Source organism: Thalassophryne amazonica, chromosome 16 (genome assembly GCF_902500255.1).
Source record: "Thalassophryne amazonica chromosome 16, fThaAma1.1, whole genome shotgun sequence".
NCBI lineage: Eukaryota > Metazoa > Chordata > Actinopteri > Batrachoidiformes > Batrachoididae > Thalassophryne > Thalassophryne amazonica.
The window spans coordinates 79,218,462-79,234,201 of record NC_047118.1 but is presented as its reverse complement, the minus strand read 5'-3'; the positions used below and the strand labels follow the sequence as shown (position 1 = coordinate 79,234,201).

Below are 15,740 nucleotides of genomic sequence, written 5' to 3'. Positions count from 1 at the left end.
TAATAGTAGTGCTATGTGACTAAAAAGATTAATCCAGGTTTTGAGTATATTTCTTATTGTTACATGGGAAACAAGGTACCAGTAGATTCTCACAAATCCAACAAGACCAAGCATTCATGATATGCACACTCAACCTTGTTTGACCTTTACTTTGGAGACCAACATTTGACATAGTCAAAACTATTCCATGTATTAATCCTATTCACTCAACCAATAATTTGCATCACTTTTTACCAACACTGAAGTAACTTCAACTTTTCACCCTTGTACAAACTGAAACTGACCTTTGTCACCATTTTTGCTGTTTTTACCCCATAACTCCAGAACATTCAGTCATGGATAGCCCAAACTATACATTTTTGGAATCCTTATGATCACACAAATAGTGTGGTATACAAGGTCTGTGAGAAAAGTATCGTACCTTTTTATTTTTTCAAAAACTATATGGATTTGATTCATATGTTTTTATGTCAGCCAAGCTTGAACCTTCGTGCGCATGCGTGAGTTTCTCCACGCCTGTCGGTTGCGTCATTCGCCTGTGAGCACGCCTTGTGGGAGGAGTGGTCCAGCCCCCTCGTCGGATTTTCATTGTCAGGAAATGGCGGAATGATTTGGGCTTTTTTTCCATTAGAATTTTTTCAGAAACTGTTAGAGACAAGCAGCTGGAAACCACTCGAAAAATTTATCTGGCTTTCGGTGAAAATTTTACGGGCTTCACAAAGAATAAGGAGTGTTACTACAGCTTTAAGGACGCCCCACAATGGCGCACGGCGCGCCGCGCTCCGAGCCGCCATCGAGAGGCAGGAAACACCACATCATTTCTAAACGGATGGCTGTGTGGAGCTGGGACCATTGTGAGCAATTTCTCTGGTTATCACAAGAGCTGGACATCAGCCATTTTCCAGCAGATTTCACTTTTAACAAGAGATTTTGTCATGGAAATCCGCGTAGAGGCTTCGCGCGTCAGGACCGATTCGCTGATCGAGCGAGACAAAGGAACACCTCCGTTTCGGAGTGCCAGGGGACAAGTTGGGACATGCCTATCTCGGCTTTCAATGCTTACCAGCCCAGTGAGTATAAGAGAAATTGAGGAGAGCAGGGCAGCGTCGTGCGCCATTGTGGGGCATCCTTAAAGCTGTAGTAACAGTCCTTATTCTCTGTGAAGCCCGTAAAATTTTCACCGAAAGCCAGATAAATTTTTCGAATGGTTTCCAGCTGCTTGTCTCTAACAGTTTCTGAAAAAATTCTGATGGAAAAAAAGCCCAAATCATTCCGCCATTTCCTCCCAATGAAACAAGGACGAGAGGGGTGGACCAGTGCTCACTCAAAGCCTGCCCACTGGCGAATGACACAACCGACAGGCGTGGAAAAACTCACGCATGCGCATGAAGGTTCAAGCTTGGCTGACGTAAAAACGTCAAATCAAATCAACTTTATTTATATAGCGCCAAATCACAACAAACAGCTGCCCAAAGGCGCTTTATATTGTAAGGCAAGGCCATACAATAATTACGGAAAAAACCCAACGGTCAAAACGACCCCCTGTGAGCAAGCACTTGGCGACAGTGGGAAGGAAAAACTCCCTTTTAACAGGAAGAAACCTCCAGCAGAACCAGGCTCAGGGAGGGGCAGTCTTCTGCTGGGACTGGTTGGGGCTGAGGGAGAGAACCAGGAAAAAGACATGCTGTGGAAGAGAGCAGAGATCAATCACTAATGATTAAATGCAGAGTGGTGCATACAGAGCAAAAAGAGAAAGAAACACTCAGTGCATCATGGGAACCCCCCAGCAATCTACGTCTATAGCAGCATAACTAAGGCATGGTTCAGGGTCACCTGATCCAGCCCTAACTATAAGCTTTAGCAAAAAGGAAAGTTTTAAGCCTAATCTTAAAAGTAGAGAGGGTGTCTGTCTCCCTAATCTGAATTAGGAGCTGGTTCCAGAGGAGAGGAGCCTGAAAGCTGAAGGCTCTGCCTCCCATTCTACTCTTACAAACCCTGGGAACTACAAGTAAGCCTTCAGTCTGAGAGCGAAGCGCTCTATTGGGGTGATATGGTATTATGAGGTCCCTAAGATAAGATGGGACCTGATTATTCAAAACCTTATAAGTAAGAAGAAGAATTTTAAATTCTATTCTAGAATTAACAGGAAGCCAATGAAGAGAAGCCAATATGGGTGAGATATGCTCTCTCCTTCTAGTCCCTGTCAGTACTCTAGCTGCAGAATTTTGAATTAACTGAAGGCTTTTCAGGGAACTTTTAGGACAACCTGATAATAATGAATTACAATAGTCCAGCCTAGAGGAAATAAATGCATGAATTAGTTTTTCAGCATCACTCTGAGACAAGACCTTTCTAATTTTAGAGATACGAGGTCTGTCAATAAAGTATAGGTCCTTTTTATTTTTTTCAAAAACTATATGGATTTCATTCATATGTTTTTACGTCAGACATGCTTGAACCCTCGTGAGCATTCATGAGTTTTTCCACGCCGGTCGGTGACGTCATTCGCCTGTGAGCACTCCTTGTGGGAGGAGTCATCCAGCCCCTCGTCGGAATTCCTTTGTCTGAAAAGTTGCTGAGAGACTGGCGCTTTGTTTGATCAAAATTTTTTCTAAACCTGTGAGACACATCGAAGTGGACACGGTTCGAAAAATTAAGCTGGTTTTCAGTGAAAATTTTAACGGCTGATGAGAAATTTTGAGGTGATACTGTCGCTTTAAGGACTTCCCACGGTGCGAGACATCGTGCAGCGCTCTCAGGCGCCGTCGTCGGCCTGTTTCAAGCTGAAAACCTCCACATTTCAGGCTCTATTGATCCAGGACGTCATGAGAGAACAGAGAAGTTTCAGAAGAAGTCGGTTTCAGCATTTTATCCGGATATTCCACTGTTAAAGGAGATTTTTTTACTGAAAGACGTGCGGACGGATTGCAGCGTCGGCTCGCAGCCGCCGCGACGCTCCGCCACAGGAAAAACACCTCTGTTGGAAGCCTTAAGGACAAGTTGGAACATGTCCTGCTGTTAAACAATTTCTCATATACTCACTCCACTGAAAGCCATCAAAAGCCGCCTGGATTTTACAAATGGTTATCAACGACGCGCGGACCCGTCCGCACGTCTTTCATTAAAAAAATCTCCTTTAACAGTGGAATATCCGGATAAAATGCTGAAACCGACTTCTTCTGAAACTTCTCTGTTCTCTCACGACGTCCTGGATCAATAGAGCCTGAAATGTGGAGGTTTTCAGCTTGAAACAGGCTCACGACGGCGCCTGAGAGCGCTGCACGACGTCTTGCACCGTGGGAAGTCCTTAAAGCGACAGTATCACCTCAAAATCTCATCAGCCGTTAAAATTTTCACTGAAAACCAGCTTAATTTTTCGAACCGTGTCCACTTCGATGTGTCTCACAGGTTTAGAAAAATTTTTGATCAAACAAAGCGCCAGTCTCTCAGCAACTTTTCAGACAAAGGAATTCCGACGAGGGGCTGGACGACTCCTCCCACAAGGAGTGCTCACAGGCGAATGACGTCACCGACAGGCGTGGAAAAACTCACGCATGCGCACGAGGGTTCAAGCATTTCTGACGTAAAAACATATGAATGAAATCCATATAGTTTTTGAAAAAAATAAAAAGGACCTATACTTTATTGACAGCCCTCGTATTGCGCAAATGCAAAAAAGCAGTCCTACATATTTGTTTAATATGCGCATTGAATGACATATCCTGATCAAAAATGACTCCAAGATTTCTCACAGTATTACTAGAGGTCAGGGTAATGCCATCAAGAGTAAGGATCTGGTTAGACACCATGTTTCTAAGATTTGTGGGGCCAAGTACAATAACTTCAGTTTTATCTGAGTTTAAAAGCAGGAAATTAGAGGTCATCTATGTCTTTATGTCTGTAAGACAATCCTGCAGTTTAGCTAATTGGTGTGTGTCCTCTGGCTTCATGGATAGATAAAGCTGGGTATCATCTGCGTAACAATGAAAATTTAAGCAATGCTGTCTAATAATACTGCCTAAGGGAAACATGTATAAAGTTAATAAAATTGGTGCTAGCACAGAACCTTGTGGAACTCCATAATTAACCTTAGTCTTTGAAGAAGATTCCCCATTTACATGAACAAATTGTAATCTATTAGATAAATATGATTCAAACCACTGCAGCGCAGTGCCTTTAATACCTATGGCATGCTCTAATCTCTGTAATAAAATTTTATGGTCAACAGTATCAAAAGCAGCACTGAGGTCTAACAGAACAAGCACAGAGATGAGTCCACTGTCTGAGGCCATAAGAAGATCATTTGTAACCTTCACTAATACTGTTTCTGTACTATGATGAATTCTAAAACCTGACTGAATGAATCAAATCCATATAGTTTTTGAAAAAAATAAAAAGGTACAATACTTTTCTCACAGACCTCGTAGTTTTCAACATGATTGGAGAATTTTTATATTTTGACCCCTGTGTAATTCTTTATTGACCCCTGTAGCTCATTAGAGGTCACCTCCAGGATGTCTCCATATCTGAAAATAAACATTAGTTAATTTAGAATACGTGTGCCACATTTCATGCTTTTATCACAAACTGAACAATTGTTTTGGTTATCTGCTGCACTACTACAGCAATGTTCGTTTTGTGATCATGAAAACACAATTTACAGATCTATGACGCCCATTGGAGCGCTTGAAATTACCATTCCACTCACGCATTTTTTACACACATTGTTTATAGTTTTTTCTATATTGGTCTGCAAAAATGTTGTTTTAACATTACATGAAAATTGGTCCGTGGTGCAAAAAGCTTGCGGGCCGCTGCTCTAGGCTATATGAAACTTGGACTTGTGACGCTATAATCCAGATTCCTGACCTATAATAATAATATATAATAATATAATTAATAATTAACTGTGCTTTACTTTTGTTAGTCTTTAAATGCAACAGCTACAGACTTCAGCTCCTTAATTTGCTTCTGTGTGAATCCTAGCAGTGGTTAGCTTCTCGTTAGCATTATATAGCGTAATCATTATAGAACTCTCTCTCTCTCTCTCTCTCTCACTCTCTCTCTCTCACACACACATTACCTTTCTCTCTCTCTCTCTCTCTCTCTCTCTCTCTCTCTCTCTCTCTCTCTCTCTCTCTCTCTCTCTCTCACACACACTGGAGACACAAAAGCTTTTTTCGGCTTGTGTGCTTTTGCTTCCGTTTTGTACCATGATCAAGGTGAAATGACAGTGAAAGTGTGTGTTTAGGTGTGTGTTCATGGTGTTTAGGTGTATAGTATTTGTTCATTGGGGGTTCGGTATGGACGGGTGGGTGGGTTCGGTTTGGTGGTGGATTCGTCGGGCCAATAGTGGGCTGGTCCAGAGGAAAAATGCCAGGGCCGAAATTTGTTCCCAGTCCGACCCTGCTCTTAAGGCTATGAAATTGGGCTATTAGTAAAAAAAAGTAGAAAAGGGGGTGTTCACAATAATAGTAGCATCTGCTGTTGACGCTACAAACTCAAAACTGTTATGTTCAAACTACTTTTTTAGCAATCCTGTGAATCACTAAACTAGTATTTAGTTGTATAACCACAGTTTTTCATGATTTCTTCACATCTGCGAGGCATTAATTTTGTTGGTTTGGAACCATGATTTTGCTTGGTTACTAGTGTGCTTGGGGTCATTGTCTTGTTGAAACACCTATTTCAAGGGCATGTCCTCTTCAGCATAAGGCAACATGACCTCTTCAAGTATTTTGACATATCCAAACTGATCCATGATACCTGGTATGCGATATATAGGCCCAACACCATAGTAGGAGAAACATGCCCATATCATGATGCTTGCACCACCATGCTTCACTGTCTTCACTGTGAACTGTGGCTTGAATTCAGAGTTTGGGGATCGTGTCACAAATTGTCTGCGGCCCTTGGACCCAAAAAGAACAATTTTACTCTCATCAGTCCACAAAATATTCCTCCATTTCTCTCCAGTTGATGTGTTCTTTTGGCAAATTGTAACCTCTTCTGCACATGTCTTTTATTTAACAGAGGGACTTTGCAGGGGATTCTTGCAAATAAAGTAGCTTCACTCTGCTCCCCTCCACAGCATGTCTTTTTCCTGGTTCTCTCCCTCAGCCCCAACCAGTCCCAGCAGAAGATTGCCCCTCCCTGAGCCTGGTTCTGCTGGAGGTTTCTTCCTGTTAAAAGGGAGTTTTTCCTTCCCACTGTCGCCAAGTGCTTGCTCACAGGGGGTCGTTTTGACCATTGGGGTTTTTTACGTAATTATTGTATGGCCTTGCCTTACAATATAAAGCGCCTTGGGGCAACTGTTTGTTATGATTTGGCGCTATATAAATAAAATTGATTGAAATTGATTGATTGACACAGGCGTCTTCTAACTGTCACAGCTCTTACAGGTAACTCCAGACTGTCTTTGATCATCCTGGAGCTGATCAATGGGTGAGCCTTTGCCATTCTGGTTATTCCTCTATCCATTTTGCTGGTTGTTTTCCATTTTCTTCCACGCGTCTCTTGTTTTTTTTTTTTTGTTTTTTTTTTTTGTCCATTTTACAGCATTGAGATCATTGTAGAAGAACAGCCTATAATTTTATAAGTTTTCCCCTCTCCAATCAACTTTTTAATCAAACTACGCTGTTCTTCTGAACAATGTCTTGGACGTCCCATTTTCCTCAGGCTTTCAAAGAGAAAAGCATGTTCAACAGGTGCTGGCTTCATCCTTAAATAGGGGACACCTGATTCACACCTGTTTGTTCCACAAAACTGACGAACTCACTGACTGAATGCCACACTACTATTATTGTGAACACCTCCTTTTCTACTTTTTTTTACTAATAGCCCAATTTCATAGCCTTAAGAGTGTACATATCATGAATGCTTGGTCTTGTTGGATTTGTAAGAATCTACTGAATCTACTGGTACCTTGTTTCCCATGTAACAATAAGAAATATACTCAAAACCTGGATTAATCTTTTTAGTCACATAGCACTACTATTATTCTGAACACTACTGTAAGTGACAAGGCTGAAAAGCAACACTGAATGCTTTGACCTTTGATCCTTCAGGCAGCACTACATTAAAAACCGACATTATTGTGTAAAGGATCTTGCTGCATGGGCTCAGGAACACTTCAGAAAACCATTGTCAGTTAACACAGTTTGTCGCGACATCTACAAGTGCAAGTTAAAACTCTACCATGCAAACCAAAAGCCATACATCAACAACATCCAGAAATGCCACCGCCGGGACAATGGGGTCATGCAATCTCTTTTGAACCCCTGTGTGATATTGTGGGATTTGACTATAGGGCCCATTCCAACATTGTAACAAAACCTGCATTAAGGGCCCCTAAAACATTCAATGTTAAAAGATCATTCTACAACCCAATTCCATTGAAGTTGAGACGTTGTGTAAAATGTAAATTAATACATAAAAAAACATAATACAATGATTTGCAAATCCTCTTCAACCTATATTCAATTGAATACACCACAAAAACAAGATATTTAATGTCCAAACTGATCAACTTTATTGTTTTTGTGCAAATATTGGTTAATTTTGAAATGGATGTCTGCAACACATTTCAAAAAAGCTGGGACAGTGGTATGTTTCCCACTGTGTTACATCACCTTTCCTTCTAACAACACTCAGTAAGCATTTGGGAACTGAGGACACTAATTGTTGAAGCTTTGTAAGTGGAATTCTTTCCCTTCTTGCTTGATGTATGACTTCAGTTGTTCAACAGTCCAGGGTCTCCGTTGTCGTATTTTGAGCTTCATAATGTGCCACACCTTTTCAATGGGTGACAGGTCTGGACTGCAGGCAGGCCAGTCTAATACCTGCACTCTTATACTACGAAGCCACTTTGTTGTAACACGTGCAGAATGTGTCTTGGCATTGTCTTGCTGACATAAGCAGGGACGTCCCTGAAAAAGATGTTGCTTGGATGGCAGCATGTGTTGCTCCAAAACCTGGATGTACCTTTCAACATTGATGGTGCCATCACATGTGTAAGCTGCCCATGTCATGGGCACTAACACACCCCCATACGATCATAGATGCTCGCTTTTGAACTTTGTGCTGGTAACAATCTGGATGATCTTTTTCCTTTTGTCCGGAGGACACAATGTCCATGATTTCCAAAAACAATTTGAAATGTGGACTCATCAGACCACACTTTCCACTTTGCGTCTGTCCATTTCAAATGAGCTCAGGCCCAGAGAAGGCAGCGGCATTTCTGGATGTTGTTGATGTATGGCTTTCGCTTTGCATGGTAGAGTTTTAACTTGCACTTGTAGATGTAGCAACGAATTGTGTTAACTGACAATGGCTTTTTGAAGTGTTCCTGAGCCCACATGGTAAGATCCTTTACACAATGATGTTGTTTTTTTGGGGGGGGGGGGGGGGGGGGTTGAATATGTATGCATATTGGAAAAAATTACTATTAGACTACATATCTCTGGATACTAAGGAATTAGACACACACCTCATCTAGTTTGGACTAGCCAATTACCTTCAAAAGTGATTTAGTAACTGTGGCTTGACCACCGACCATAACCTATACTCTAGTTTCAGCTATATATACACAATTGCATACATACTCACACATACCTAATTGGTACGTGCAAGAATTCAATGACATTAAAACAATTAACACAAATGTTACTTTCCCTAGTATTTAATTACTTTAATAATGCTTTACTTTAATAATAATTAATAATTTAACTCAGTTACTGACTCAGTTACTTTTGGGGAGAAGGAACTAATAACTATAACTAATAATTTTTTTTAAGTAACTTTCCCAACACTGGTAATGATACAATTAACAACAACAGTAATAATAGTCTTTGTTATGTTGTTTTTGATTTGACAACAAAATTAAATAGGATAAAATAGGTGTATTAAAAAATATTTATTGCAGTCAGCTTCATTTTTGCAAATATAAAAATCAGCATACTCATACACAACTGATATGTTTCAATACTACAAACAAACAAACAATAAATAAATAAATAAATAAATAAATAATTTATAAATAAATAAATAAATAATGTCATAGAAAACATGACATTGTTTGAATGACAAGCATGCCACATCTGTCTTCATAATAAATGTAAATGTGAAAAATAGAACAGTGTAACAGTGATAAAAAATATATATATCTTGTGAAAAATATACAAAATCCAGTTTCATTATCATGACACTGGTTTTTAAATTTCACAGAAACTTCCATGTAATTAAAGTAACATCAGTTATGCATGTTACACCATGGAATTGACGAGGATGTGCAGCCGTTGCAGGTGAAGTTTAATTTCTTTCCGGATCAGCTCGTTGTGTGCAGGACCACTTCCCTGTACAAAAATACAACAATCAGTACAACATCAGTACTACTACCACAGTTTAAATCACTGGTGGTTGTTCAAACATAATGTTTAACCTTACACTGTAAATATTAGAACATAATATTTAACCCTAACCTTATACTGTAAATTTTAGAACACAATATTTAACCCTAACCCTGTACTGTAAATTTTAGAACATAATGCTTAACATTCACCTGTAAATATTAGAACATAACATTTAACCAAAACCTTATACTGTAAATTTTAGAACATAATATTTAACCCTTAATGTTTAACCCTAACCTTATGCTGTAAATATTAGAACATAATGCTTAATCTTCACCTGTAAATATTAGAACATAACATTTAACCCTTAATGTTTAACCCTAACCATGTACTGTAAATTTTAGAACAAAATGCTTAACCATCACCTGTAAATAGTAGAACATACTGTGTAAGCATCACCTGTAAATTTTAGAACATAATAATAACCCTAACCTTATCGTCTGCCTGTCTCATTCAACATTTCATCCCCCAGGAGGACTCACAACCTTCATTAACAGAACTTAAAAAGTACATTTGAGTACTTAGTACATTATAGAGTATTTATTTGGTACATTACAGTACTTTCTCAGTACATTAGAGTACTTAAACAATGTATCAGAGTACTTAATGCATACTTACACAGCACATGGTACGCCTGCGTAGTTTCCTGTAGTATCTTCGCAGTTCCTTGTTTGATGTTCTATAAACAGAAACCTAAAGAAAAAATAAAAGTGAATTGGTCTGTAGCTGTTTGTCTGTATGTATCTCTGTCCAACTGTCTGTCTGTATGTGTCTGTTTACTTACACAGCTTTTGAGTCCTTCAATCTGTCTGGAGATACACTCTAGCAATTTTTTAATCTTGCTTCTGTCCTCAGGACTGGACGACAGGTTATCAGAGTGATAAAGATGTAGGATCTGCTCAAGATTGTCTCTTATAAAAAGCAGCTTGGTTTCTGCCTGAAATGACAGAAAATATTTTGGTTGAATATGTAATTGGTCACTCCTAAAATTCAATGAAAACTCTGTCTCGTAGCCAGACGAACACCCCACCTAAATACAAATGACAATGGACAGGCCCAGACACATACTGACTGACTGACTGACTGACCAGTTCACTGACAGACTAACTGACTGACAGGTTGATTCACTCACTGAATGACTGACTGCTTTATTCACTGACTGACTGACTGGCTGCCTGGTTGACTAACTGACTGACTGATTGACTGTTTGATTCACTGACTGACTGGCTGGTTCATTGTTTGATTTACTGACTGACTGACTTTTTGATTCACTCACTGACTGATTTACCAACTGACTGCGTGAATCACTAACTGACCTACTGATTCACTGACTGACTGACCAACTGACTGACTGACTGATTGATTCACTCACAGACTTACTGCTTGATTCACTGACTGATTGGCTGACTGCCTGGTTGACTAACTGATTGATTTGCTGATTGATTGGCTGACTGGCTGACTGACTGACTGATTCACTAACCAACTGACTTACTGAATGACTGGCTGACTCACTGGCCTACTGTTTTACTGACTGACTGACCAACTGACTGACTGATTGATTCACTGACTGACTGACTATTTGATTAATTGACTGACAGCACATCAGTTGACTTACTGACTGATTGGCTGTTTGATTCACTGACGAACTGACTGTTTGATTCATTGACTGATTGACTGTTTGTTTCACTGACTGACTGACTGACTGATTGACTAATTCACTGACTGACTGACTGACAGACTGACTGATTCACTGACTGACTGACTATTTGATTCATTGACTGACAGTAAGTCTGTCGACTGACTGACTGACTGATTGCCTGTTTGATTCGCTGACTAATTGACTGATTCACTGACTGATTGACTATTTGATTCACTGACTGACTGTTTAATTCAGTGACTGATGGATTCAATGACTGATTGACTGTTTGGTTCACTGACTGACTGAATGACTGATTCACTGACTGTTTGATTGACTGACTGACAGCCTGGCTGACTGATTCACTGACTGACTGACAGACTGAGTGTCTGGTACCTTGGCATTGGAAATATTTGCGTAGAGTTTGGATGGAAAGGGAACTGGACTCCTCCTGTGCTCACTTGGCTGTCGGCCCTGAAACAGAAAAAGAAAAGAGTCAATGTTTAAAATCAAAAACCTTCAACTCACAGTATCACTGTGAAGCTTCACATCCAACTTTACTTGTGTTTTTTTGTTTGTTTGTTTTGTTTTGTTTTGTTTATTTTGTTGTTTTTAGTGAAAATATGTTCATCAGGTTTAAGTAATAATGCTAACAAATAATAACATGGGACTAGAAATATTTCAACAGTTGTCTCATTGGTAGACATCAGTTAATCTGCAGAGTCTGATGACTGACTCACAGCCACACTGCAGCCCCAATAAACCTGAACATCAGCCTGTTTAAGGTGGAAGCGCATCCGCGATCAGCGTCAGACATCGTCAATGAATAAATATGTAAACATATGACACGACATAAACCTGTCTAGCCCAGGGCTGTCCTGAAAACCTGAGTGAATATGCACAATGGAGATGAGTGAGGGAAGCCACCAAGACACTCATGACAACTCTGAAGGAGTTACAAGCTTCAGTGGCTAAAATAACCTAATCCTAACCAAAGACAGCATAACTAATTAAACTTAAACCTAGCCAGTAACATAGAAGTAGAGACATGGAACGCCAACTCCTGATCTTGGGGGCTGAGGTTGTGCCGCGCATGCGCGAGAAGACTTGGGGTTCTTCACTTCCGGTCTTTTGCTCCGCAGCCCGCGCTTCGTTCACAGGTATTATAAACTCCAATATTCTGCTGAGACTCGACGGTATCAAACATCACAAAATAAGGTTAAAGGTTTTGATCAATTATTCTGAATATTTTATCGAGCCTTACATTTTGTAGCTGCCCCGATTATCGCTCACAAATTCGCACTGCTCTTAGAATAAAAATGCTTCATCAGTGCTACGCTGTTATTGCTGCAAAGATTTGCAAAGAACCGGTTAGTTTGAAAGATCAAGATATAACCCACGTATCCCACACGTCGGGAACGATTCAGCTAAAATATATCTTATATAAAATATACATCTTGCAGTCGATTAGCAACAAGGCAAGTTTCTGGTCACCTGCGTCATCCTGTCAGCCGCCGTCTGGTAGAATGCCGCCTGTGAGGCCTCGCGGTTGATCCCAGATATCCTGGACCTCTTCATGATGCAAGAACTAACAATGTGCGCAGTTCTGAAACTACAAAACCTTCATGTAATTTTGTAATATCATTCAAACCCGCTGGGCTTGCTGGTGATTTTTCCACAGTTTTGGCAGCTTGATAGAAACTGAAGGCAGGTGTCAGGTCCTTCATGATGCCTCTCATATTTTCTTTGATTTGTGTGGACTGAAATATTGCATATGCATATTTCATCATGTTGACTGCCCCTCCCTGAGCCTGGTTCTGCTGGAGGTTTCTTCCTGTTAAAAGGGAGTTTTTCCTTCCCACTGTAGCCAAGTGCTTGCTCACAGGGGGTCGTTTTGACCGTTGGGGTTTTACATAATTATTGTATGGCCTTGCCTTACAATATAAAGCGCCTTGGGGCAACTGTTTGTTTTGATTTGGCGCTATATAAAAAAAAAAATTGATTGATTGATATCAAAATAATTTATGACTGAAAATAAAATGTGAATTGTTCTAAACAATGAGTTTTGTTGTTCAGCAAAAGAACATGGTTCTTCTGGAACAATATCAGGATCTCCAAGATTGATGCCAGCCAATATTTCTTTGAAATCCTTGGAAAAAAATAGTAATTGCTGCAGTGAGGCCGGCAACCTTCTGATATCGCACACATCTCTGCATGTTGCCATTGGACTGACTAAAATTCTCCCCATATATATATATATATATATATATATATATATATATATATATATATATATATATATATATATATATATATATATATATATATATATATATATATAAATAGTTTTTTCAGACTATTTTTTTTTTCCAAAATAGAGTTTACTGATGTTTTAGAGGTCACTCTCTCATTTTTGAGGTGCAGATATGACTCAAGAAAATATTTTATATTTAGTGGTAACTTTGTGGAACAGCCTTCTTCATCATGTGATAAATACTCCAAGTGTTATTACTTCAAAGGAATACTGTGATTATTTTATGGTGTTTGATTTTTATTGATTGGTGTTTGATGCCTTTTACTGTGCTATTTGAGTTTTACATGGTTATATTTGAATTTTACTATGATGCTTTTTAAAATGATGAATGGTGTGTACTTTTATTGTATTTTTATACGTTTGATAAATAATTAATTATTATTGACCGGGATTTTCCGCCACAGTTGATGACAGTCTGCAGGCTCTTATCAATAATGTTATCATGTTTTGTCCTGAATATGATTTAAAATCAACAAAAACTTCTTTCAAGCTACACTTTGAACATACTTCGAGGGGATAACTTGTTGAAGCCACGGCAGAAAACGCAAGAAAAAGCGCATCTGGTGTTATTGCTGGCAGACAACCAGTAGTAAATTACCCCAACTCTTGTGGCCGAGTGGCTGAAATCTTGGGGTCGCAAACTCACAAACAGAACTCAATGGAATGAGATCTTGAGTTGGCATTCCAGTCTCTCTACTTCTATGCCAATAACAATTTAATCCTAAACCAAGATAAACTACACCAAATTTTACCTAAACTTAACCTAAAATATCGTAAACATAACCTAAGATGAACTAACTTTAACCTAATCATAATTTTGCTTCACACAAACCTATCATAACTTAACCGCAACCTAACCCATGCCTTAAAAACCTAACCTTAACCTAAGATAACCTGACCCTACCATAAGCCAAACATAACCTAACCTAACCTAATGTAATTACAGTGTCCTAATATAACGTAAGCATTAGTGTGGAATGCAGTGGGAGTAACAGCTCCGTATGTGATAAGAAGGATCCGAGCTGTGGGCCCCAAGTCAAGGACGGGGACGTGTTCTCCCACCACAGCCTGGTTCTGACTTTACAAATGTGCTGGATTATAACATCTAATAAAAGAACATTTTTCTCACAGTCCATAAATAAAGTTTTTCATTCATGTCTCATTCTTGCACAGACCCGTTTAGTTTTTACCTCTACAGCATGCAAACTGCCTACAGTTAAATTATGAACAATTGCAGTAATGTTGTCGGAAAAATAACTCACCATTTCATTCAGTAGGGTCAGACACCTTTCATTCACATGAGCGTAGTGTCGCAGCCAGTCACAGCAGAAGGCAGAAGTCATGGTGCTGCAGAGGAAGAAGAGCACAGTGCCATAGTGGACCATAATGACAATGATGTTGAAGCTTCCAGTGGAACACAAAGTGATATGCAGACCTACCTGAGAGTACGGCTTTTTATTCCAGACTGGAAAAGGAAAACACTAAATGAGTGAAAGTCAGAAAGTCCCATTGTGTCCTCTTTCTTTCCACTCTCACTTTCCACACGACATTCCTGTCATTCAGACCACACCTAGACAGGTGTGGTCTGTTATTATTATTGTTATTATTATTATTTATCAATTAATTAATTAATTAATTAATTAATTAATTAATTTATTTATTTATTTATTTATTTATTTATTTATTTATTTATTTATTTTAAACCACTTAACTGAGAACTCAAGGTACATCTATCCATCCATTTTCTAATATACAAATAATAAAAGTTTTCCATTTGTGCATTGGTCAGAATTTGCAATAGTTGGAAGATGGATCATACATAATGAGTGGTACGCTCCATCTTTCAATGAATGAAAATATTCTTTCCATTGAACAAATTATTTGTTTTATATGACATGTAAATAGGTCTGTATCCTTTTATTTATTTTACTGACATTTTACTTACCCAGCAGTTCACTCTGCCCAGGCGACTGTCTGACACACCGCTGAGTATTCGAGTCTATACTCATGGGGGGGGGGGGGGGGGGGGGGGCACTAGCCTGTTACAGGGCCAACACATGTAGTCAAACACATTCACACATTCACACCCACTCATCAATTCACCTGACCTGCATGTCTTTGGAAGTGGGAGGAAGTCTGAGCAACTGGAGTGACCCCAAGCAAATGACTCCAAACAGAAAGGATCAAGTCAGAAGCAAACCTGAGACCATCAGCAGTGCCAACCAGTAAGACACCGTGCTGCTCCTGTCTGACTACAGTAAAGATCAATCAATAAATCAATCACGACTGTCACAGAATAACTGAAGGTTTGCTGCATTTCATTTGAAATCATTCATGTGACTGCGAAATTTGTTTTATTAATATTTGGATGGCAGCACAG

At 39.3% G+C, this 15,740-nt stretch overlaps 1 protein-coding gene across 1 annotated transcript; it reads right to left on the bottom strand.

Annotated features, from left to right (window-relative positions):
* Window positions 1–2,909: 2,909 nt before the first annotated feature.
* LOC117528765 (interferon a3-like) lies at window positions 2,910–14,745 on the bottom strand (the record flags this gene model as incomplete). The annotated part of the gene is made up of 6 exons (XM_034191395.1): window positions 14,623–14,745; window positions 11,443–11,520; window positions 10,195–10,347; window positions 10,029–10,103; window positions 9,268–9,353; window positions 2,910–2,955 (listed from the first exon to the last, which is right to left on the bottom strand). Coding segments are annotated over exons 1-6 (561 nt in total), but the record flags the coding sequence as incomplete, so codon positions are not given.
* Between the last annotated feature and the right edge of the window lie 995 nt (window positions 14,746–15,740).